The sequence below is a fragment of the Mytilus galloprovincialis genome, chromosome 13, assembly GCF_965363235.1.
Source record: "Mytilus galloprovincialis chromosome 13, xbMytGall1.hap1.1, whole genome shotgun sequence".
Taxonomy (NCBI): Eukaryota; Metazoa; Mollusca; class Bivalvia; order Mytilida; family Mytilidae; genus Mytilus; species Mytilus galloprovincialis.
This window is the reverse complement of record NC_134850.1, coordinates 8648155-8672843: the sequence shown is the minus strand read 5'-3', so window position 1 is coordinate 8672843 and position 24689 is coordinate 8648155. Positions and strand designations below refer to the sequence as shown.

Genomic DNA, 24689 nt, shown 5'->3' with positions numbered 1-24689 from the left:
CGGACATACTCCTTTATAGGATATTTATATGAAAGAAAAATTTTTAATATTTTAACAAAACACAGCTTGTGTTTATCTTTTTAAAACAAAAAGTTATGCATCTCGGTCGAAAGGAAAAATATCCAAATCAGAACTTTGAGAAAATATATTAAATAAACCCATCATAATTTCGACTTCATTTTACTCAATAAGTAGCACATGAAAGTATTTTTTTATAACATATTTGATTTGAGCAGGTTACTAATAGCTCATTTGCAAATTTTCTTACAAATTTCATTATGGGGTCAAAACTGTATCGTTAGCCCTTCAGGAATTAGCTGTTTGCTATCTATTGCTTTAATTGCAAGCTGTTGATTGTTTTAACTTTAGGTTTAAGGTTAAGCTCGAGTCCATTTCTGTTTAAATCATTAGAAAATTTTGGAGTGGTGTGCTTCCCGTCGCTGTATAGTACATAAAGTACAGACATTTAGAACTTTGACGAAAATACATTGTTCAGCCGAAGGTATATATAAACTTACTGTGTTTTGGGTATTAATATGCCTAGGTACAGGCAAAAAGTGGTATGTATCGCACAATCAAGGTTTTCGGGTTGTCGCCTCTTTGAAATGGTTTAACAAGAACAGGGGTTTCTCAGATAAAGCACTCTTGTGATTCGCTAAATAACCACTCCAAACTTGGATCACGCGGTTAAGATGGTTAAGTAAAAACTCAAATATAAGTGTTTTATAAACAAGGTGTCCAATTTATTGGTACAAATAAAATAAATTAAAAATGGTTGAAATTATTGTTCGGAATATTTGGGTTGTATTCATTTCTTGAGCAAGATGAAGGGTATTGTATTTCTGTTTAAATAAAATGTAATCATATTCCTATAACAATTGCCAAATATCATATAAGGTTTACGGTCAATTAAAATGACTGAATGTACATACCTTTTTGTCGAATATGTCTATTTCTCAATCAAAAATGTATGTGTTACCAAGGCTACAACAACCTCGATTGGAAAACAAACCCGGTTATAAACGAAATATCAATCTGGAACACCTCTATCATTACACATGTATAAATATAGAACACCCGATCCAAAAGGCAAATACGCAGTTATCATAGGTCATGCATACTTGTCTATAAATTCTTAATTTTATTGTCCATACGTGAGGATTTAAAGGTAAATTTAACACATAATACCAAAGCATAAAAATATCGTTTTAAATAAACTCATCAAAGATATTAGAATTGAAATTTTGTATTTACGCCAGACGTGCGTTTAGATTATCGAAGGCTTTTGTTATATTACCATTTAATAATTACATATCTTGTTGAAATAAAGGCAACAGTAGTATACCGCTGTTCAAAACTCATAAATCCATGGACAAAAAACAAAATCGGGATAACAAACTAAAACTGAGGGGAATGCATTAAATAAAAGAGGAGAATAACGACACAACATTAAAATTTAACACGCACACACAGAAACGGACTAAGCATTAGACAAAATCCTATGAGAATAACAAATATAACATCAAAATCAAATACATGAATTTGGGATACATAAGTACCGTGACACGTCTTATAGTAATGTGAATTCACACTCAAAAATAAGAGAAAACAAACGACACAAAGGAAACACAACGTTCAAATGTAACACACACAGAAACGAACTATAATATAACAATGGCCATATTTCTGACTTGGTACAGGACATTTTTAAAGGAAAAAATGGTGGGTTGAACCTGGTTTTGTGGCATGCCAATCCTCCCTCTTTTATGGCCATGTGAAATATAACATTAAAATGACAACACAACAAGAACACAATTAACAAAGAAACACACGAATAATAGCTAACAAAAGGCAACAAGTTAAAAGAAAACTTGTAATAATACACATTTTTTAGATTCAAAAAAATGTTTTAACTTGTGTAAATCGTTTTTATAGGTCGATATATCTACACCAGAAATAGTATAACTTCAGAATGTCGGTCTTGTACTTTATTTATATAATATAGCTTTAAGCATTCTGGACCCCATGATATTATGCAATCATCAAATCTGAGTTCTATTGTTTTAGTCAGTGTGTCATTAGATTTTGATCAATATCCTAAGGAACCTGATAAACCGTAATTTTCTTTTTAAATATGACGGTACCAAGTCATTTTTGTTTTAGAAAATACTTTTAATGTAATGTTACTTAGTGATAAATAATGAAAGTATGTGTATAATTCATGTAAATAGTTGGACCTTTATAGTTTCATCTTTCTTAATTGGAATAAAACTGTGTAATGTATTTTTATTTTACCCGTTATCAATATATTGCGATTAAGGGTTTTCGGTTGTTACAAATTAAAAATGCAATATAGGTCATGTAAAGACACTTCTAATTACAAAACTCGTGTTACCACAAATGTTTCAGAACATATAAATACCAATGAAAATCTAAAAAAAAAAAACAACAAAGGAAAACTCAAGATGAACATAAAAGACCCTAAGAATTAGCAAAATTTTATAAGCATTTGTCCATTATCTTAGTACTAGTGTAGTTATTTGATAGAATATAGATATTTGTCAGGGCACCGTTATCTTGACAAGACAATACACCAATTATGCTTTTGTAAATGACTCTAAGTTATTGTAAATTAGATACGAGTTCATAATTACATATTGTTGATTACAAATTGAATATATTTTAAAAATCATAACTCCTTTAGAATGGAGAGATATCGTTCATTTATAGACCAAATGACATAGACGTATCGCCTTCATCATTTAGTAAAAGTCATACCGCATAGCGAGGTTTAAACAGTGTATTTATTCTTTACATAGGAAAAGCACATGCAGAATGTTGCAGACTAAAATATATTTTACTATGAATTTCGTAAACAAATATATATCCCAGAATGGGAAGTTTATATGCACAACTGTTTTATTTCAAGATCAAAACATAGGGTTGTGCGGCATATTTTCGACATTTATCTCCCCTAAAATATTAGGAGTGTAAACTTTTAATGAACCTCTGTAGTACCCCTATCTTCACTTGGGTCTTTCTCAGAATTCAATTTCACCACTACCATGCATGTGTATTTATACTGGTAACATTCTCAAGATATGTCTCTTTGAGATTAAACATAGACCTTTTAAAATAAAGTTTTCATTTTGTTTTTATTAAATAAATTCATTCATCAATATCGGAATATTTACCTTTTTTTTAATTAAATAAAATTAAATATAACTTAATGATTATTGTTTCTTAGGGTTACCTCTATGCCAACAATTAACAATTCAAAACACTGCACTTAAATTACCAGAAGTATAAACCCTATGAAGCTTGCCGAGACTACTTGAATTGTTTGCTAAATTAAAGAATCAAAATATGCCATAGAATCAATCAAATCTAGGTTAATCTTTATTATGTTGTAGTCCTGCCGATCGGTTAAAAAATTGCTCATATAATGAGGAAAGCACCAATTTTTGCATGATGGTACATTTGTGTGTACTGAGCAATATTAGCTATGGACCCACCCTCACAATTCAATATGTCGGCTTATTTCAAGATGGCTGCCGTCCGTTCTTAAATATTTTCCAGTATTGCACAAACCACAGTGGATTTGATGCTGCGAGCACAAAAATCAACATATTTGAATGACTTGGTGTACTTAGTAAGATTTTGTTTTGATCTATTTAATATGAAATACAAAATGGTGGCTATTTCAAAATGGCCACCTTGAAAAATAAGCAAATATTCATTATTGAAAATTGACCTGAATATAAGCATTTTATTGATGTAAAGTGTCATTTAATATCTGTCCCAGTTCTGTCCTTTTTGATTTTGCCTTGCTTGTCATTTCAGAAACAAAGTAGTAGCTTTTATATAAAGCTACAGTAGTAGCTTTCATTAAAAGCTGCACTATTTGTTGTCTTGGGTCACACATAAAAGCTGTGATTTGGGATTTATCTGCCTTAAGATATTATTCAGTGCCTATCTTTTTTCTTGGGTCGCAATATTTTGCCATTTGAGATATTAAAATGTGAATTGAGAATCATTTAAACACACATCAGTGAAATGAAAGGAATTGAAGACAACAAGGACAAGAACATTGTAGCAGAAACTGAATCACTTGGGGATATGACGAAACCCACAGCTGAAGACGCTTTAATAGAGGGCAGCTCAGAAATGACTATTCAACATTTGTACTAAGAATTTTTAGCAGATAGAAAATATAGTGCTCAAAGGACAGCTGAGATTTACCGCAATATAAAACCTACTTACGGTATTATTCCCGTCGAGTAAATGTAAAATCCCACATTTATCACTCCAATTATGACAACCTCGTCAGCTACTGGAGCTTTAACAGGCTTCCCATAACAGCAAGCTAACTCCACTGATGGATCCGGGAAAGGTCAGAGGAAACCAAAAAAGTGTGTTAATACCTCTTCTTCAGACACCTCTGTGGAGAGAGAATATACCCGATGGCAAGAAAATATTGGTGCAAGGGACCGGAGTCGAAGCCCACAGCCCCCAAAACTGCAAAACTCAATGGAAGAGGATCTTGAACTAACTACCGGTAGATGACAATGGGAAAACAGGAAAAATGTGTGTAGGCCCCAAATTGTCATGCCGATGTTTGCTTTGAGTACGCTCGCAAGGTAAACACAGATGATGATTCCAAGGCCTTAAAAAAACATTCATTTGGAGCAGCGCTTCAGCAAGAAAGACGAGCAAACCAGATTGAAACCGAAGCATTCCGTCGAGGATGTAAAGACGAAGATTCTTCAAGGCATGTAATAGAGAGGAATCCAGAAACGTTCACCAAGGCGTTAAAACAACTGAAACCCTCAATAGAAAACCAGATGGCGATATATGGATCAAAAAGTGCCAATTATGACCACTGACAAGTCTACTTTGCTGATGGCGCAGTATCACCGACCGATAAAGGAAATATGAGCAGTCCTTTGGATAATGAGGTGCATATTAACCTCACACAAATTGTCACAAAACTAGCTGATGTTATGCTTTCAACTAATCAGTATAACCATGGATTGGCCGATCAATATAACGTCGGTTCTTCTGATCAAATAATCATGGAAGATCTCCAATTCAATGGAGGATCACCTGATCAATATACACGTGGAAGATCTCCTGAGCAATACAATCGCGGTAGATCGCCAAGCTTAATGCCTATCGATCAGCAACACCCCCACTTAGCTAGAGATCATATAGTCCCTACAGAATAACCCTAAACGGTTAGCATCTTCACTGACAAACTGCAAAACTTCTGGTCATTTCAGACAACGGTCACCTTCACCAGATACGGAGCAAATCAAAGTGCAACCACAACAATGGAGTCTTTAAACAGCAAAGGGTCGGGCCAGTAGGCCAACGCACGATGCCAAAGTCAATTGGCCATGAAACATCACCTCATCACAAAATCGAACAGAGGCCCACGGCCTCGTCCTATATTGTCACCAGATGAATCATTTGAAAGAGCTTAGCAGTACGAGGTACTATACATGACCAGAATGTGAGCATGATTGTGGACACTGCTGCTATAATAACATTAGTAAATGAGAAATTGATTCCGGCAGGAAATAGAAATTTAGGGAACGCAACGCTACGTGGTTTGGGTTAACAGCTTGTTACATGTATTGGGAAGATTATTAAGAACGACTCTCGACATTAATAGAGTAAACATACAATGGGACGTGTGCTAAGAGCAGTTAACAGACGATGTTATACTTAGGCTAGATATTTTGGACACACTGAGCGCAGTGATAAACTTGAGTAATCCCACAAATACCATCAACAATAAAGTGATAAATGCGGCATGTGTTAACAGTGGAAACGAGATGTGAATTCAGCAAGTTTTCATAAAACGAACTGTCACAGTTCCGCCAAACTCAAAAATGACTGTAACCATTAAAACTAATAAAAGTGCTGACCAGGAGTGCATTTTAGGACCATGCTCGCTGAATAGCTGCGAATTGGTTTCGCACGTAGTTGGAAAAGGAAATAGTTGTCCCTTGACCATTTTAAATGATTGCAATCGTCTAATCCGCCAGATGAAAGGTACACCTATAGATTACATAGAATAATTTGACGATGTAGTGGGTACGGCAGATGAAAACACGATAAAAGAGGGACGAAAGATACCAGAGGGACAGTCAAACTCATAAATCGAAAATTTACTGACAACGCCATGGCTAAAAATGAAAAAGACAAACAGATAAGTGACGTAAGACGTGGCATTGAAGAGATACCAGACAAGGTGCCATCGGCACTGCCCCAAAGTGCAGTTGAGTTACCTTCTATTCCACACATTTAACCGACCTTATAGTAACGTTCAATCGACTCGTTTCAACCTATTTCATGCTTACCATTAAAACTGAAAGCGTTTAAAGAACAATTACAGTAACATGTCACATATTGATTAAAATTTGAATTTCACTATTTGTTTTTGTATATGCAGCCATATTTGGAAATGTATGGGTTATAGAAATAACCAAATTATTTTTTTTATATAGAATACCTTTAGACCACTCTTGATATTTATACCTTTTTTCCGCCATCTTGAAAATGGCGGCCATATTGTATTTTTCAGAGTGGGTCCATAGCTGAAATCAAAGGGTATATAACCAAGAACTACTATGCAAAGTTTCATGCTTTCCTCATCAAGTGAGCAATTCTGTTCTATATCTGCACTAATCGGCCGGACTATTGTTCATTGACTGCAAATAATGACCTTACAATATTTTTCTATACAATACGATGAATGTCTATAAATATTGATTAAGATTGTTATATCGTATATAGGGATGAATTTAAAATTTAACGTACAATTAGTTGCTGCTTTAAATTATTGTATTTAAGAAATTCTTTACGTATTTTTGCTAACTTCAAACCTGTTTGTGAACTTATATAAGCAACATTTTCATTAGATTAAATGGTTTACTATTTGCAAATTAACATAGATCTAATCTGTATATATATTGAATTATTCCAATGAACTTTAAGCGTACTGCTTTGTAATGGATTCTGTATTAATGTAACGACATAATTGGTTTTCTTGGTATGGGGGATAATAGGAACAGGCCGATCTTTACAAAAGGGACACGTATTTTCGAGTAAACTGATATATGATGACAGATACTGCCCAAATTGATGGCATTGAGACCATTGTTGGTAATAAAAATTCATAGAAATGGTCTTTTCGCTTTTCGTCTTTTACAATGCGAATTTCTTTGAAAAATATGTGACTAGCAATTTCCGAGATAATATATAGCTGTTAATTTGAATTGGTTTGAATGGGGGTTCGGGATATAATACATGTACCATCATATTGTGTCGCATTGCTCAAGGGTCGAATCCAGTAGTCTTCCTTCGGTCGACGGAGATGTGTTTACAAGATGAGAATTGTTAGTCCTGTGGTGTATGTTTTCCGATGATGTTAACGGCATAGACCGGATTTCAAGTCCAGGCTGATTGAAATGCGGGTAATTATGTCGTTTTCATTGTTGTTCACTGATCTTTGGCCGATCATACGTTTATTAAACCTTCCTTTCGTTTCACCGACATAAACCAATCACCATAAGTTACACTCTAATCCGTAGACGAGTTTTTTGTTTGTATACGATACAAAAAATGACCGAAAGTATAGCCAAATACGGAAAAAAGAATCAGAGCTTTGCATGAGGGAGATACATACATTAAAGCTCTCAGGTAACCACGAGGCAAAGAACACAAACAAACATATAAGAAAAACCAAATTCTGTTACACTTTTAGGTTATATTTTTTATATTTATATTTGATCACAATTTAGTCTGCATATTATCATTTTGTTTTTCGATCACAATTTCCTCTTCATCTTTTGCCCATTCTTGAATTTCTCCTCTACTGAAACAGCCATACACTAATATTCCTAGAACATTGAAGGCAGCACACACATAAAATACATTTCTCCATTCTTCTTGTGTATCCTGAAAAACATTTATGTATCATCAAAGTTATAAAAGTACGGTTAAATGTATATCAGGTAAAATAAATTTATTCTAAGACGTTTTCGAACTTGAAGTGAAAGATTCACTGATGAATGAATACTCCTGCGTTAGACAATTTTAGAGACACATTTCTTAATAAACTAAGAAAAACTATTTGTACGAAATAAGAAGAATTTGGTTTCTTATTTTGATTTCTGGATATAGTCGATGTCTAAATAGTTTACAGTATTATCCGCTTTACAGCATCTTTGAGGAATTAACTGACTAGAATTGATACCAACAAATGTAAGCGCGACTTCTGATTTTGGAAATATAATTGTTCAATGTTTCACGGATTTACTTTAAACAAAATGTGTATTTGCTGGCTCGTAACAAACATTATTGTTTATATGTGTTAGTTAAGTAGTTACACACGTTATAAACCAGTATTATGTTATACACATGTTTATATTACATTAATAGGGAAATTTTCATTTTTGAAAGCAATACTACCACCCTAAAATAGATATATTTTCACCATAATTATTATTATTGGATCGTTTTCTTAATATTAAAACTATTTCTGTCTCACTACTTTAAGATATATCAATTGTTCGATTTTGACTTTATCAATGTGTTACACTGATTGAATTTTAGCATTTACATAAAAAGAAGTGTTATTCATTAAGATAACATACATTTGGTGTAAGCTGACCAGCTACTATTGGTGCCAACATCCCAGGAATAGTAGCGAATGAATTGGTTATACCATATAAAACTCCTGCATATCTGACAATGAAAAGAGCACAACATTATGGTTAAAGACATACTTTGTTGTAGGAATATAAGGTTCAAAGTTCGAACAAACAACAGATAGCAGTATGCCCATTGAATTGTTTAAAGAAATGTGTCGGTATTAGTGCTCTTGCTTTCTTGTGCAACAGAACAAAATAAGGTTAAACCTGTTGAACAGAGTTTGGTGTTTTGTCTATTTCGCTAAACAAGTAAACATTATTGTTTAGGGCTCAGCTGAAACATGTGAAACCAGCTGGTGTTGCGGTTTTTTATTTTAAATTTTGCTTCGTTGAAGAACAAATTGCTGGCTGTATTCTGCTTTTTGATCTAATTGTTGTCTCTTTGGCTTCATAACTATTAAGATCTGAACTTCATTGATGTGTCTTATGTAGAAGAAACGTGCGTCTGGCGTATTGAATTATAATCCTGTTACCTATTTGACAAATTCCATGTTTTAAAACACTATTCAATTCACTTAACACAGGCACAAAAACAACTTACAAAATGATAAGACACAGTACCGATCGACGACTAATCACAGCTACTGAATCCTAGTTTAAAACCAATTACAACTTATACGTACTTCACGTTTCCAAGACTAAAATTATTCATCACAGTCTGAGACAAACATGACAATGTGTCGTAAATATAATAGAATTGAGAGTTAAGGCGGGAGTATCTTAATTATATTCGACTATGTATCTTATGCAACGTCCTTGTGGGAATAACAAGGACGTAATCTTTTTCTAAAATTCAATTTTACTGTTCTAAATATATTTGTGTGACTACCTTAACATGCGGTGCAAAAGAGAGAGAGAGAGAGAAGGCATGCTTACGAAATAAGATAAATATGTTATATAGATGAATATATTACTTACGAACACCCTCCCGGAGCATCCCTGTAATTCCGGTATGATATGTTATGAGCTTCGTTTCTCTTCTCAAAACCATATGCAAATCAAGTATATAACACTTAACTGCAGACTAGATCTATTATTCTTCAACCAATTCATGGATCATTTTAACATTGTAACTGTCTATATGTATAACTTACTTTGGCCCAAAATCAACGTGGTTTACAACATAACCAGCTCTACAAAATCCGTTTATTCCGACAGCTAGTGATAAAAATGCTATAGCAAGGGATCTGTGCTCACATGAAGTAAATCCAGTAGCGACCAAGAATATACCAGATCCCAAAAAAGCTACGTAAAAGAAAGAAATGTACATTTGGCACTGATCAAGTTCATGATTTTTTCTGTAGCCTTCTGAACAATGAGTGTTTTAAGATATATGGCAATCAGTTTTGGTTTATGTTTAGAAAAATCCCAAATAATTATTACAAAGCTTATGTTGATTCCTCAGCAGCTATTTACAGTTTTAATAATTGTCAATAAATTACCTGCTTTATGTTGTAACAAAATATAAATTGGAATATAACTCGATTCAGAATTAGATGTCCAGACTTTAGTAATGATTATCCTTTCGTACTGACTATTAATGCAAGTATAAATGAACAACAATAACATATTTCACAATGATAGCAAAGTTGTACATGGTATAAAGTATAATCAACGATAGGAATTTTAAAAATATTGCAGATTCTTAAAGGTTGCGGGTGAGATCCGATGGTACCCGGAGAAGTATTTTAATATGATACACACAATGCCTTTATTGTTTAGGTAAACTCGTTCAGTGTATATCATAGGGACGTCAGAGATTTTCCGGAATAGTAAAGATATATTTTTTCGTAGAGACACTGCCCTGGCCTAAAAGATATCGAGATTATTTACCTATATTCACCAAGTAAGTACTTTTGTCATTTAAACAACATAAGGATCATATTTGTAGAAATATGAAGTTTCAAACAATATGATTAATATTCTTCTTCATTCGAAAGAGAGGCAAAAGATACCAATTTGACATTTAAGCTCATAAGTCAGATAGAAACTGACAACGCCATGAAAAAAGGGGGAAAAGAAATAAAAACACAAACAACACAAACAACTGTATACAAAACGCAACATTGAAAACTCAGGCTGAGCAACACAATTCCCACCAAAAACAGGAGATTAATTGACATCAACTTGGTTTGCATAAAGCTTTGATCTTAAAACAATATGAAATAATCCACATCAACGGGATGAACTCTGGTAAGTATAATTTGCAAACTCCTGAACATCAGTCATGTTGTCAGTATTTAAACGAGAAATAACATGTAAGGTCGGACTATGTTTTACAAATCTGAGCTATGCTAAATGAAGGATATATCTGTTCAATTTCAAAATTAATTTGTCACACCTCGTCAGCAATGATCAAATAAACCGATCTCAGCATCCTATAGTTACACAAACGTCATCCTAATCTGTTTATTGTCAATTTACCAATGATCTGAAGTAGTCGTCGTGTTGCTGTGGTTGATAGAACACCTTTACTACGTAAAATATCCGCTATCTGTCCTGAACTAAATCCTGATACAGCCTGGCAAATGTATGGCAAAGCACTAAGTAAACCATTCTGAAATAATGATACGGGTAGATAAACATTACCTGTATACGCCTTGTCCATGCTGTGTAATTTCCTTTTCTCTTTTTGAACGGGAAGAAAAACATGAAAATTATTTTAATCATTATAGTGATTTATACAGTATATAAAAAAATGTTGATCGTATGACCAGCTTGTAGCCAATATTTCTATCTCAACAAAAGCTAAAATAGTTTGTTCCATTTGTGGCTTTTGATTGTTTTCTGCTCTTTGTTCGGGTTGTTTCTTTGACACATTCCCTATTTCCATTATCAGTTTAATTGTTGTCACAGAGACAATACCAGAATTGGCCAAGATCCAACAATACCATCAATATGTTTCTTTCAAGTTTGAAACAAAGCTATCCCGGCAGACCCTGAAAAATTAAATACGTTTATTGGCGTTTTATGACGACAACACTTGGTTTAAACCGGCCTCCGGTGCGAGATTTTTGTTGATATCTGTTTTTGTTTGATTGTTGTCGCTTTGACACATAAAGATTTACCATTTTGAATCGTTGGAATCAATATTTTAAGAAGGGCTAAATAGATGTTATTATAAGATAAGATTTTATATCTTGAGTCCTCAAAACCATCATTTTGCACTGATATTATTGTGCTTATATCCAAATGCAGTTTAAAACATAAATACTCACACTTTTTATATTAAACTTGTGGACTGCCTTCAAAAATGCCGGCAAACTTGTTAACAATGTGTAGTTTGTCCAGTTATTACATATATGAGCAGTGGTACAGGCAAGCAGTGCTGGTGATTTTGCCATTTCTAACCATGGTACCTTGCCTGTCTAGAAATAACATGTCTTTTTACAAACAAATCATTCGTCTGCCATGCTTAATTTTTATATAAGCTGTACTTAATTTTTGCGGATCAGTTTGAAACCGTTGACACTCGTGTATAATTTCTATATTTTTATAACTTATTAAAACGTACACTTAACAATATGTTTTACCTAAAATGGTATGTTTATGTACATTGTATCTATGTATAATAGCCATATATGTTAAATCTTTTTTTAGTTTGTAAATACAGAAAGATTTCAAAAAACTCAGTCAAAACTGGCTCTAAGTTGTTTTGTTTCCTTTTATGTCCTGTTATGGTCATATAATTCAATATAAAAAGTAATGTATTTATTTATCAACGATTTTGGATAGATAATTCCTATAAATGAAGGTAACCTCAGGAAAGTGCACCGAACGAATAGCACTTTTCTTTTACCACTACTAATTGTGTCGTTTTTATCGATATTTGATACTTTACATTTATGAATCGCACTTGATGACTAAACTCTATAAAGACAAAAAGTGGAGTACATTAGTATATATATAAAGTTATAAAAGTCCCCAACCTGACGAATTGGCTTTCATTGTTTAATAGAGGCGTAACCGCTGTACCGTTTACATTGATTATATGTATCCTTTTTAAAAAGGGCAGTATGTTATACTTTTTTTTATTTATTTAATATTACATATATTTGTTTTTATAGTGATTAAGATTATAACACAATGTTGACTGCGGTATCCCTATTTTGTGACATTTTTACCTAACGTGTCTGTTTGTTTTGTTCATGCAGCGTTGTCAATATAATGTAATTTGTCATACAAGTAAAAGGTTTAGCTAGCTACAACACCAGGTTCAATCTACAATTTTCTACATGAGAAAATGCCTGTACCAAGTCTGGAATATGACGGTTGTTATTCATTCGTTTGATGTATTTGCGCTTTTGATTTATCCTTGGAGTTTAGTATTTTTGTGAATTTACTTTTCACTAATTTGTTTTGAGTCTAATATAACACGACGTATTTATATAACATTAGGTTCTTTGAAATAAAAAAAAATTAACTCAATACCTCAATGATTTCCCCAATCGATGGCAACACAAGGATTGCCTGTTATGCGATGTTCATATAAGTAAGAGGTTTACCTAACTATTAAACCAGATTACATCTTCTATTTTCTAATTAAGGAAATGCCTGTACCAAATGAGGAATATGCAGTGTTTTTTTTTCATTCGTTTGATGTGTATGGGCTATTTATTTAGCTTTTGGTAGCCCTGGTCTTTTTGTTTTATTACTCCTTGGAGTTCGGTATTATTTTTATTTCACTGTTTTGTCATTATTAAACTCCCATGTTATGAAAAACTTTGTCAGAAAAAAGAAAAACAACTTCACCCTTTTTGACGTGTCATATTCTATGGCATTGTTAATATAATCTCTCTCGACCTCACTGATCCACGGATGTTCCGACGGTGTGTCACGTACCACCACGAACCATATAACTACCCAAATAGCAGAAAGACCGCCTGCAGGAAAAAACACAGGAAATCATATAACATATATTATTTACTCTTTTAAATCATAGCAGAAAAGAAAGTAAGCAAGGGGATTTATGTCTGTCATATTTGTTTTTCGTAAATAGTTTTTTCTTTTTTTCTTTTTTTTTCATGTCGGGCCCTTTTATAGCCTACAATACGGTATGGTTCTTTTTCGTCATTAAAGGTCGCACAATTGCCTATAATTGCTTCCATTCACTTAATTTGAACTTTGGTAGATAGTTGTCTGATTGGCAATCAATACCCATCTCCTTATTTTATATTAAATAATAATTGATATTCATAATCACAAGAAAACTAAGAATGATCATTCTACACACTGAATACCAACTAAATATGTGAAGTTTAATAATGCGAACGAATGTCGAAATATGATTTCGAAATTTGAAATTCGAAAAGTTTTGTCTGCAAGCATACGGTTTTAAGAAATCGGACAGTATAAACAATATAAATTCACAGTAGAAAACAATCAATAGATCTCTCCTTTGTATTAAAACACTATAACAAAAAAAGTATTTTAACAAACAGAAATGTTCTCATCCAATGGAAGTATATTTCATGATTTACCCGTTATATAGAATATAGATCCCCATCCGTTGTCAAAACCATATTCACATAAATACCCCGATGATCCAAATGTGGCTACATTCCCGAACATTGTACCTTAAAAAGCAAAACAGAAGGTTTAACAATTTATTGAAAAGAATATAATTTCTTCACTAGACGCACCATTTTTTTTTTACATGGGCTTACTATAGCTAGCGACCACAAATATAAGACAATTTTCTATTTTTACATTAATTTTATATTAATAAATTGAGATCAAATAAAGCGTCGTTCTTATTATCTATTTTATGAATCCAGTTAAAATCTAGATTAGTATTTATATGATTCTTCTGTACATTAAAATAATTCTTTGACAATGAGAAGTTTTTTCCTTAAAATACAAATCGAAATGAAGATAACTTGACACCATTACAGGATAAAGGATTATATCAAAATTACAGTACGTTACCTAGAAACGATACACTGATTAGTTTACTGCGTTCTAGGGGAGGAGCCCAGCGTCCCCACATCGACTGCACACACGGAAATGACACGCCCTATCACAAAAACAGTATTAAACAATAGTATAATTAGCCCTTTTTTGCAAATATTTCAATGTTACATTGTAATTTGACAAGAAGAACTTTAAATTGAAGAACAGTAATAAAATTTGAAGCATCATGGCCTCTGAGTATTCATCCAATCAAGAGACGTACATATAGGTTGCAGTCTTGTAATTGACTGCTCCATATGCTTACATGTTAAACAGCTGATCTTTGAAATAAAAAAAAATAAAAAATGCTACATAGAAAATAAATTCATGTTCATATCATGTATTTACTAATGTGAAATTGTGATTTAATCGAAAACAGGGGGTCTTGCCACGAAGAATAAAAAGTTACGTAACCCTGAAGTCAAAACATTTTTTTTCTACTTTCTGTTTGCTTTTTTTACTAGGCCGCACCACTTCCAGTAAACATGATATCCTTCCACCTTCCTGGATTGATATCTCCCAAAAGATGCAAGAATTTTTTTAAGTCTATGTATATGTTTCAATTCAGCATAAACCTATAATCAAACAGAAAAAATTGAGTTCAGAAAAAAATTCAGAAAAAAAACCGGAAACTGCATGCACCGGAAACTGGAGTTGTAATACAAGACTGGTACCTATAATCAGATGGCTTCGTAAATATTATTGATTCAACCACATTACTGTCAATTCAGAGATTAATACGAAGTTATTATGAATGCGAATAATGCGACTGGGTGAGTATCGAAATAATGAGAAATCTCTATGAGTATGTCTAATAATTAAAGCATAGATCTTAATGCATATTTTTCTTTCGAAATTGCAACAATTTTTTTTTTCAATACAATTGAATTTTGTTTTTAAAAATTAAATGTCAGGAAACTAAAATGTATGTGGACACTGAGCTTTTCAAAGAAATTTGAGCACTGCTGTATACGGGCTATACATAGTATTTATTTTGAAATGAAGGGACCCACTGGTTTAGCTTGCTGATGTAGTATATTTAGATTTACCAGGTGCACTTGAAATACCTTGATGAATAGGATTACCATTTTTTTTCTAAAACTAGAATAAAAGATTTTGAAAACAATCAGGCAAGGGAAACTCGGTAAGAAAATGGAAAATATTTCCAGCTTGGAGTTTAGGCGTTTCATGAAAGTTTGTTTTAACCTTGACTAAACAAACAAAAACCGGAGTGTATATTGTACCTAAAATAAACATTTGTCATGATATGACCAGCTCATATGGCAAAATCAAAGGTTCTTTATTCAAATGATTTTCACCACGTGATTTTGTCCCTTTTGGTCAAATTACCTCCTTTAGCTTAAGATTGAAAATATAATTTAGTTTAGATTTGCGGATAATCACGTCCTTTTCCGTCATGTATCTAAAACTGATGTATCTTTAAAAACTTACTTTAGCGGATATTTACCATCTTCGCTAGCCAAGGGTTATGATCCACTCCCGCTCTCTTCACCCTTGGCGGATTGAGATAATATTTCGGAGACACAAGGAAAGAATTTTTATTGGTTGCAGTAGAAACTCGCTGCATCCAATCAAAAAGCGCCTATAACATTATCACGTGTAAATGTAGAAAGTGTTTGTAAACAATTGCCACGTGTTTATTGTGCAACAAGTCTTTACATCACTAAACATAAGACTATATTTAGTGACAACTTGAATGTTTTTAATCAACAAATAGAAGCTCCTGTGCATGTTTCATGCACAAATGCATGGATGTTGACGTATATTTTCGTTTCCGGCTTTACCAAGTGGGTAGAATCTAGACACTATCGTGTTTTTACCTCCAAATTGAAGAGTTCAAGTGCTACCATTGGTCAAGAATAATGTATTCGGAATGGGCGTGACTTTAATCTTCCGATAGATGGCGCGACATTGATATAACAAATGTTGGTTCAATCTGCCAAGGGTGAAGAGAGCGGGAGTGGATCGTAACCCTTGGCTAGCGAAGATGATATTTACAAAAATGCTGTGTAATTATAAGGGAAAATGCTTAAAATTTGACTTTTTATGAAATGGGAAGGTTGAAATCATCATGTGTTAAAAAGAAGATTGACCGAAAACTTAAGAAAGGATGTAAGTTTAAAGTTATTTAATTTTAAAATTCAACCTACAAGATGTTTCACTATATATATGCGAAAAAAATCATGAACAATATCTTCTTGCATAAGTATTTCTGTTTTGAATCTTGCTATTTTACGATTTTCCGTCATTTTATATGATCTTATATAGCAATTATACTATGACTACGCTTCCGATTTTTAAACTAAAAAGGCCGAAAGATTTCAGAGTAGACAATGTCCATTTGTACATCGACAGAACCCTAAACATGAACAATTCACCTATATGCGAACAAATTGTTCATTCGAGATAGGTATTGGCATATTGGCATTTTATTTAATATTATATATAGGATAAGTAGAATCAATACATAACACAAAACCACTGCATGCATTTGGACAAACCAAATTTAAAGGAACCACTTGCTGTGCATCAACTGAAAGTCACAGTGAGGTCTGACGACAGCCATTTTAAATTTTTGACTAATGTTGTTCAAAAGATGTTCAGTTTTAGTCAATACAGCTTATATCTATAATTTACATTTATAAACTTACTGTAGCTAATCCAAGAATAACACGTAATACATAAACAGAAACTACAGAATTTCTGGCACATACGGGTATCAGCAAGGTACTGATGGAAGAAATTGCCATGGCAATGCCAAACACATATCTGCCGCCAAATCTGTCTGACAACCAACCTCCAGGAATCTGGGTAATGATGTAACCATAGAAAAAAGATGCCAATATTGATGACGTCACTTCCTTGTTCCAATCAAATTCAGCGTGCTATAAATAGAATACAAAACTTCTACATATTTACATCTTGCATGTTGGATTGGAATATTTTAGGAAAGTGTGTCATAAATGTACTATATTAGGAGTTGAGGTTGTTCGCTATTCTTGTTTTTGACTTTTCAGATATTCGGAATCCTCTAGGCATGTATTTATCCATATTATTTATACATGTTTAATACTTTTTTTTAAAGAAGGTGGAATGATAAATGTATGCCAAATGTACAGAGAATCAAATCCCGCAACTTTTAATAGATTATAATTATCTTAAACAGCGGTTTTAAAAATAGAAATTTGTAAGTTTATGTCATCCTCAATTATCATTAAAGTTTGTTTGAAAACAATATAAAAAAATATCTGTTGATCTCAAAATTAAAAAAGGCAACAGCTAGAACTATATGTTTTTCCAAGATGCCGGTCATATATACGCAAAGCTTCTGTACGTTTGAGACCAAACATTTGAGACACAATCGTTCGTTTTCTTTGTTTTTTTTATTTTTCATCCTGAGCTCGTCATTGAGACCTAATTGACACTTGTCTCATTTACAATCATACCACATCTTCTTATTTTATACTGGATGATGAAAAGGACTTGAAGAAAAAATTCTGCCAAAAGTAACGTTACTTTCACAAAAGGAGCTGTATATTTTTTTCATTCAATTGATGATTAATTAAAAGAAGAAAAAATGAAGAAAATACGTCTGATTTTTCATCCTCAAAACTAAAACTTCAACTTTGTACGTTTTAGTATGTAGCTTTCATTTGAGCGTCACTGGTAAGTCTTATTAACCACTAAATGGGCATGATTGAAATGATTAAAACGTTTTACTATTTTTCCAGTAGACAAATTGAATCAGTTCCCGAAGGTATCGTTAGCTCTGTAGTCAATACTTCAGTACTGACAAGATGTATAACACACTTTTTTTTTTATCAAATTATCATAAATCAAGAAATTATTAAGAAACTTAGGTTTCAATTCTATCAGGCAAAATTAACTTTAAATGAATTTGTCTATTATTTAAGGATACATTTTGGTTATATATGGGAAGGAATGTCCAGAAAAGCGCTTCAGATGCATTACATTTACATGATGTATACAGTGTTATTTTCATTTTTTTAATGAGTGTCAAATATAATACAAGTACCTCATTAAAGACTTGTCTTGATGAAGCGCTACCGGTACATATACTAGATGACGAATTGTCAAATGTATTGGTTGTTGTAATATTTGGTGTCTTAACCATACACACAATAGCCACACTAATATTCACACGTAATGAATACACAAAGAAGAAACCAACAAAACTAGTATACGCCAAAATCCAGCGCTGTGAACAACAACATGGAACATCTGAAACGGAATTAAAAGCTATAAATAGACAGCTTAGATTAGACTACGTTGAATATATGTACATGTACTAAACATTTATAAATATCTAGCGTATATAGATTTCAATGACTACCTACTAGTCTTAAATAATATATGCATCAGATTCGTTGAAAACTAGGCTAGGTTTCCATCTAGCGAGAGTAAAATAATAGGTTAATGTATGCGTGATTGGTTGCAGACCTTTATAAAAACACTACAATCAAGGATCTATACCTATGTTGTTTTCCACTTTATTATTTTGGTAATCTAAAACCGGTATGAAATCGTTGTTCAATAATCGGGGAGCCTTTTCAATAGAGTAATTTCACGTTAGAAATTTCATACTTGAAATAATTGATTGGTTGGTTTAATTTTCATTTCGTGGCGTTATAGATATTATTATTTTGATGGGTGGAGGAAGCTTAAGGTGGTACCCAACACCTTGACTAAAATTAATTTGGCTCGTTTAATTTTCATAAAATTTTGACAAAATATTAACTTTGACCCTTCGAAAAAAAATATAAAAATTTCAGAAAATTTGAACCAATCACTTTCTCGGAAGTTGGATAGATAGCATTTTGGCAAACACTAATTTTGATCATTGAGAAGCTTAATAGTTCCCTTACAATACAACGTGATTAAAACGCTTAGCTGATTTTACAGAGTTATCTCCCTGTAGTGTTAGGTACTACCTTAAGTAGCCGGAGAGAACTATCGACCTTTGGTAGGAAAACAGATTACACATGACTTTTGTACTTGTCTACGGCTGCATATAAAGTTTTCCACTTATTTCGTTAATATCAAAATATGTTTGTCCTTTCCTTCAGCCGATATTTAAGATTACATGTTTAAAGAAAAAATGCACGCACAAAAGTCTAAAGTATATTTGACTGATATTGCTTTCGAGTGATTAAGTACATATGGTGTCCCGTGTACATGGTGTAATGAAAAATATCAACACACATAATAATTATTGCTCGTCTACTGGACAATAAATTCAGAGAAAATGAGAAAGGGTACTCTAGAAATAAATACTGAAGTTGGAACACTATACAGGCCCAGGGCCGTAACTACATTGAGGCAAATGAGGCAAATGCCTCATGTTGGAGATTTCGAAAAAAAATGAAACAAAAGATTGCCTTCATATCAAATTGTTTTCACGGAAAGTGTCTTGCAAGAAGCAAGTTCTTTTTACTCTCTAGTGACATCATGTCGCCCCTCGCGGCATGTTTTCGTGATCAATGTTTCTATTTTACTTTTAGTTTTCAGAGTTGCTGGTCTATTGTTTGTACTTCTGTGTCTCGGGTTTATCTTTTGTTCATTTTTTATCTCTGTATGGCTATAGTCTGAGTGTTGATTTTCATTTGTAAACGTGGTTTTGCAATGTTGCATGTCCACCGATGTCCAGACATTGTGCTAGAAAGAATATACGATGCTACTGGACACAGAAAATAAATGGTCGTTTTTGCATGGAGAATTGAACTTGATATTAAAGAATACAGAACTGGCTCTTTTTTTTTGTAGATACAATTGTCTAGACAGCTGACATGGTTTAAATTAAATTTTATAAAAGTAGAATCATCAATTTCCCGGTATCAAATCATCTATATAAAAACATCAATGTATTGCCACATGACCTTTTACATTGAAGGGTTAACTGACTTGCATTAATTCGTGTTCACACCCTTTAACAGAAAATATAGGAATATGGAGTAAACTTGCAGGGGACCTAATCTCACACAAAGTCAATGCATAGAAAAAATACAAATGATCAATGGTCAAGTTTTTATTCCCATTCTTCATTTTGATAGTTGCTGGAGGGTCTTCAACAATGAAAGAATCATTAATAAATGTACCGTAAAACAAGGTCAATATGGTCCATAGTGTCGACTTAAGCAGTACTAGTACTTAAATTATAATGCTGCACTGTCACTATATTTAAATCTAGTCATAAAAAACATCACCAAGGTCTAAGCAAAATACAAGACAAGAACAGACAGACAGATACTGTTTTAATGATTATGAGAATTATGATTTTTGTTTTATCCTACATATCGGTCTAGTTTCAATGTTGTCCCCGTAAAAAAGAATATTTACTTTGAGACAAGAAAAATGTCGAAAAAAATAACTAAAATTTAATTGCGTTCCAATGTAAGAAAGAGTCTGGGAAACGCTCAGAATGCACGATTTTGAGTTATTTTTCTCAGAGCTGCTGGAGGCCTTAAGCGGCCCCAGACCCCATTGCCAAACATTTTTCGCCTCGCTGCGCTCGGCGAAATATATTTTGCCTCACTAATAAAAGAGGCTAGTTACGGCCCTGCAGGCCGCGCCTATGTATTTCGATCTCACAATGGTTACATGATTGTTTTATTGGTGTTAAATGCCACTTTTCAAATAGTACTATTTTGTCATATCAGTCAGTTGTATTGGATGCACGAACTGCCAGGAGAGAGCTATTGACCTTAGGCACGAAATGATTGCGAGCTGTTTCATCAAAGAGTTATAATATTAATTTCGGTAAATTTAAAGCTTTTCAAAATATTATCACAGTTATCATAAACTTGGTCAAAATTATTAGGATTAAAAATCGGAAAATGCAATCTAACGCGTTGATCTACCTTCAGAGATTAACATGCAATGGTATTTTTAAACGGTTACTACTAGTATGTAACTTTTACTTTTACCTAATGAAATAAATGGCTGAACACATACATACATGTATGCTTAACCTTTCAACGCACCTATTGAACTTCATTTAACTTTATGTTACTTCTCCTTTTCATGTGTTTGTCTTACCTTTGGAAGAAGTCATTACAATCCGTTTACGTTAATGTATGATGCATACACTTATACACATGTGCAGTAAAGTTATAAAGGTGCAAAATAATGTTAACAAGATTGAATATATATTAAAACATGCATAAACAAAAAATACATTTACGTCAAGTGACCTTACACTGTTTATAACTATTCCCCCGAAAGGCAAATACATGTTATTGATTGTGTGTCTCTTCAAAGTTGATAAAAAAAAAAAGCAAAATATGAAAATAAATCTTGGGACAGACACATTAAGAATGTGACGGAGTTAAGCTGATTAAGCATATTAGCGGGCACCTAAACTTGGCTTGGTAAAGGCATTCCCTTATGTAGAAAAGGGGAAAAACACAGACCGGACGTGGAAGAGTATTTATGATATCCCTATAAAAAAGAGACACTTTAAGTACAGATCTGACAGCTAGATCAAAGAATATAACATCTAATAAAAAAACATGTATCTATAACTAAAGTCTTAGACAGGATCTGATTACCCTTCCGGAGCATCTGAGATCACCCCTAGTTTTTGGTGGGGTTCGTGTTGCTTATTCTGTAGTTTTCTATGTTGTGTCATGTGTACTATTGTTTGTCTGTTTGTCTTTTTCATTTTTAGCCATTGCGTTGTCAGTTTATTTTCGATTTATGAGTTTGACTGTCCCTCTGGTATCTTTCGTCCCTCTTATATAGTATATAGTTTCAGTACACATTCAACATCCAATGAATATAGTGTAAAGACTTGATTAACAACCTCTGAAATGTCTGATTTCATATTTTTTAATGTGTACATCATTGCGAAGCAAGAGTGCATACGCTGAAATGTCTCGCCTTCTTTACTAACCATTGATATTATATTGATAGTCCTAAATATAAAGCTTTACTACAACTTTCACATCAACTTAAAATGATCCAAGAAAATGAGGTAAAGGTCTGATATACCAGAAGAGAAATACATGTTCACCTGACAATCATTCAATACACCAAATATAGTTGACCTATTTCTTATAATAGAATTAACCTAGAAAACTTAACATTGACCAATGCACCATTAAAATAAGGTCGAGGTCAGTTGAACCATGCCAGGCATATATGTGCACCTTACAATCAACCTACGCATTTACTATTGTTGCCCTATTGCGTATATTATATAAGAAACAAACTTAACCATGAAAACTTAACATTGACCAATGAACAACCAAAATGAGGTCAAGGTCAAATGATACCGACCAGAAAGACATGTACAGCTTACAATCCTTCAAAACAACAGATATATAGTTGACCTACTGCTTATATTTTAAGAAAAACAGACCAAAACACAAACATAAACACTGAACAATGATCCGTGAAAATGAGGTCATGGTCAAATAAAACCTGCGAGACTGACATGTATATCATATAATATGTCCCTACACCAAATACAGTTGACCTATTGCATATAGTATTAAAACAAAAACAAACAAAAACTTAACTTTGACCACTGAACCATGAAAATGAGATCAAGGTCAAATGACACCTGTCAGTTGGACTTGTACACCTAACAATCATTTCATACACCTAATATAGTAGACCTTTTGCATACAGTATAAGAAAAACGGACTAAAGCACAAAAACTTGGCTATAACCACTGAACCATGAAAATGAGGTCAAGGTCAGATGACACCTGGCAGTTGGTCATGTACACCTTACTATCCTCCCATACACCAAACATAGTAGACCTATTGCTTATAGTATCTGAGATATGGACTTGACCACCAAAACTTAACCTTGTTCACTGTTCCATGAAATGAGGTCGAGGTCAAGTGAAAACTGTCTGACAGCCATGAGGACCTTGCAAGGTACGCACATACCAAATATAGTTATCCTATTACTCATAGTGAGAGAGAAATTAACATTACAAAAATATTTAACTTTTTCTTCAAGTGGTCACTGAACCATAAAAATCACTATCCCTATATCGAGCTTTATGCAACTAAAGTCGCAGGATCGATAATAAACAAGGATACCGGAACGTTTTAAACATTAAATAAAAATAGGCACTGCAATAGACAAACATCTCGTATGTATCATAAAACGCCTAAAGATACCTGTTACACAAACTGCAATTTCAATAGGGTTCCGTAAAGTTTTCAAGAGAAATTGCCTATTTGGTTTCTTTCAAAACTTTATGTTTATCAACTCTCTTGTCACCAATAGATAGTTGCTGCCGTTGAACTACTATCGACCCAAATAAGTTGCTTAAATTTGTTTAATTTGAGCTTTGCATGGATATTAATAATAGTGGTGTCAATCATATCATATCTCCTTTTTGTATAGTACCCAGTATGTATATTATTACAGGTAGAAATCCCGTAGTATAAAAATCTATAAAAAAAAAATAATGTATTCTTACTTTTTTCTTTAAAATGAAAATATTAAAACGATTATGCATGGTTTTCCTTTCATGAATAAAATTATTTTATAATGTCGTAGCATAAACTTTACCTCGTATCTGGCTTTGCTTTAAAAATGGTTCACTTGGAGTTTCTCTGCCTTCAATGATATTCATGTTTAACGATAAATAAAAATTATCAATCTAAAGATAGACAGAATTTGTTAAATTCAGATCATGTAGATTCGATAGATAAGCAGAGATATTATGTTTATACACAATGAGCTTCTCGATCTTGGCCTATTTGATTTATAACAGCTTAACGTAAGACTTAATTGGTAGAGCGAAGTCTTATATATTTCTAACGTCAAAGCATTTACATATTATTAATTTGTGTTCTAAAAAACTTATCTTTATGCCTGAGTATTCATTGAAGAAATGAATGTATAACAAGCTACAAGGATTGTTATTTTTTCACTCAAAAATGTCCGCGTATTTATACGATCGGTTACCATTCTAAAACGAAAGTCAGATCTCTGTGGCAACAATACATC

The 24689-nt window shown here is 33.0% G+C and overlaps 1 protein-coding gene across 1 annotated transcript; it reads right to left on the bottom strand.

Moving 5' to 3' along the window:
• Positions 1–7800: 7800 nt before the first annotated feature.
• Positions 7801–24316, bottom strand: LOC143055893 (sialin-like). The gene is made up of 11 exons (XM_076228937.1): positions 24249–24316; positions 18733–18938; positions 17348–17581; positions 14652–14739; positions 14204–14299; positions 13476–13606; positions 11942–12091; positions 11148–11280; positions 9818–9968; positions 8667–8757; positions 7801–7968 (listed from the first exon to the last, which is right to left on the bottom strand). The coding sequence occupies exons 1-11, from the start codon at positions 24310–24312 to the stop codon at positions 7801–7803; spliced, it is 1512 nt and encodes a 503-aa protein (XP_076085052.1). The 5' UTR covers positions 24313–24316.
• Between the last annotated feature and the right edge of the window lie 373 nt (positions 24317–24689).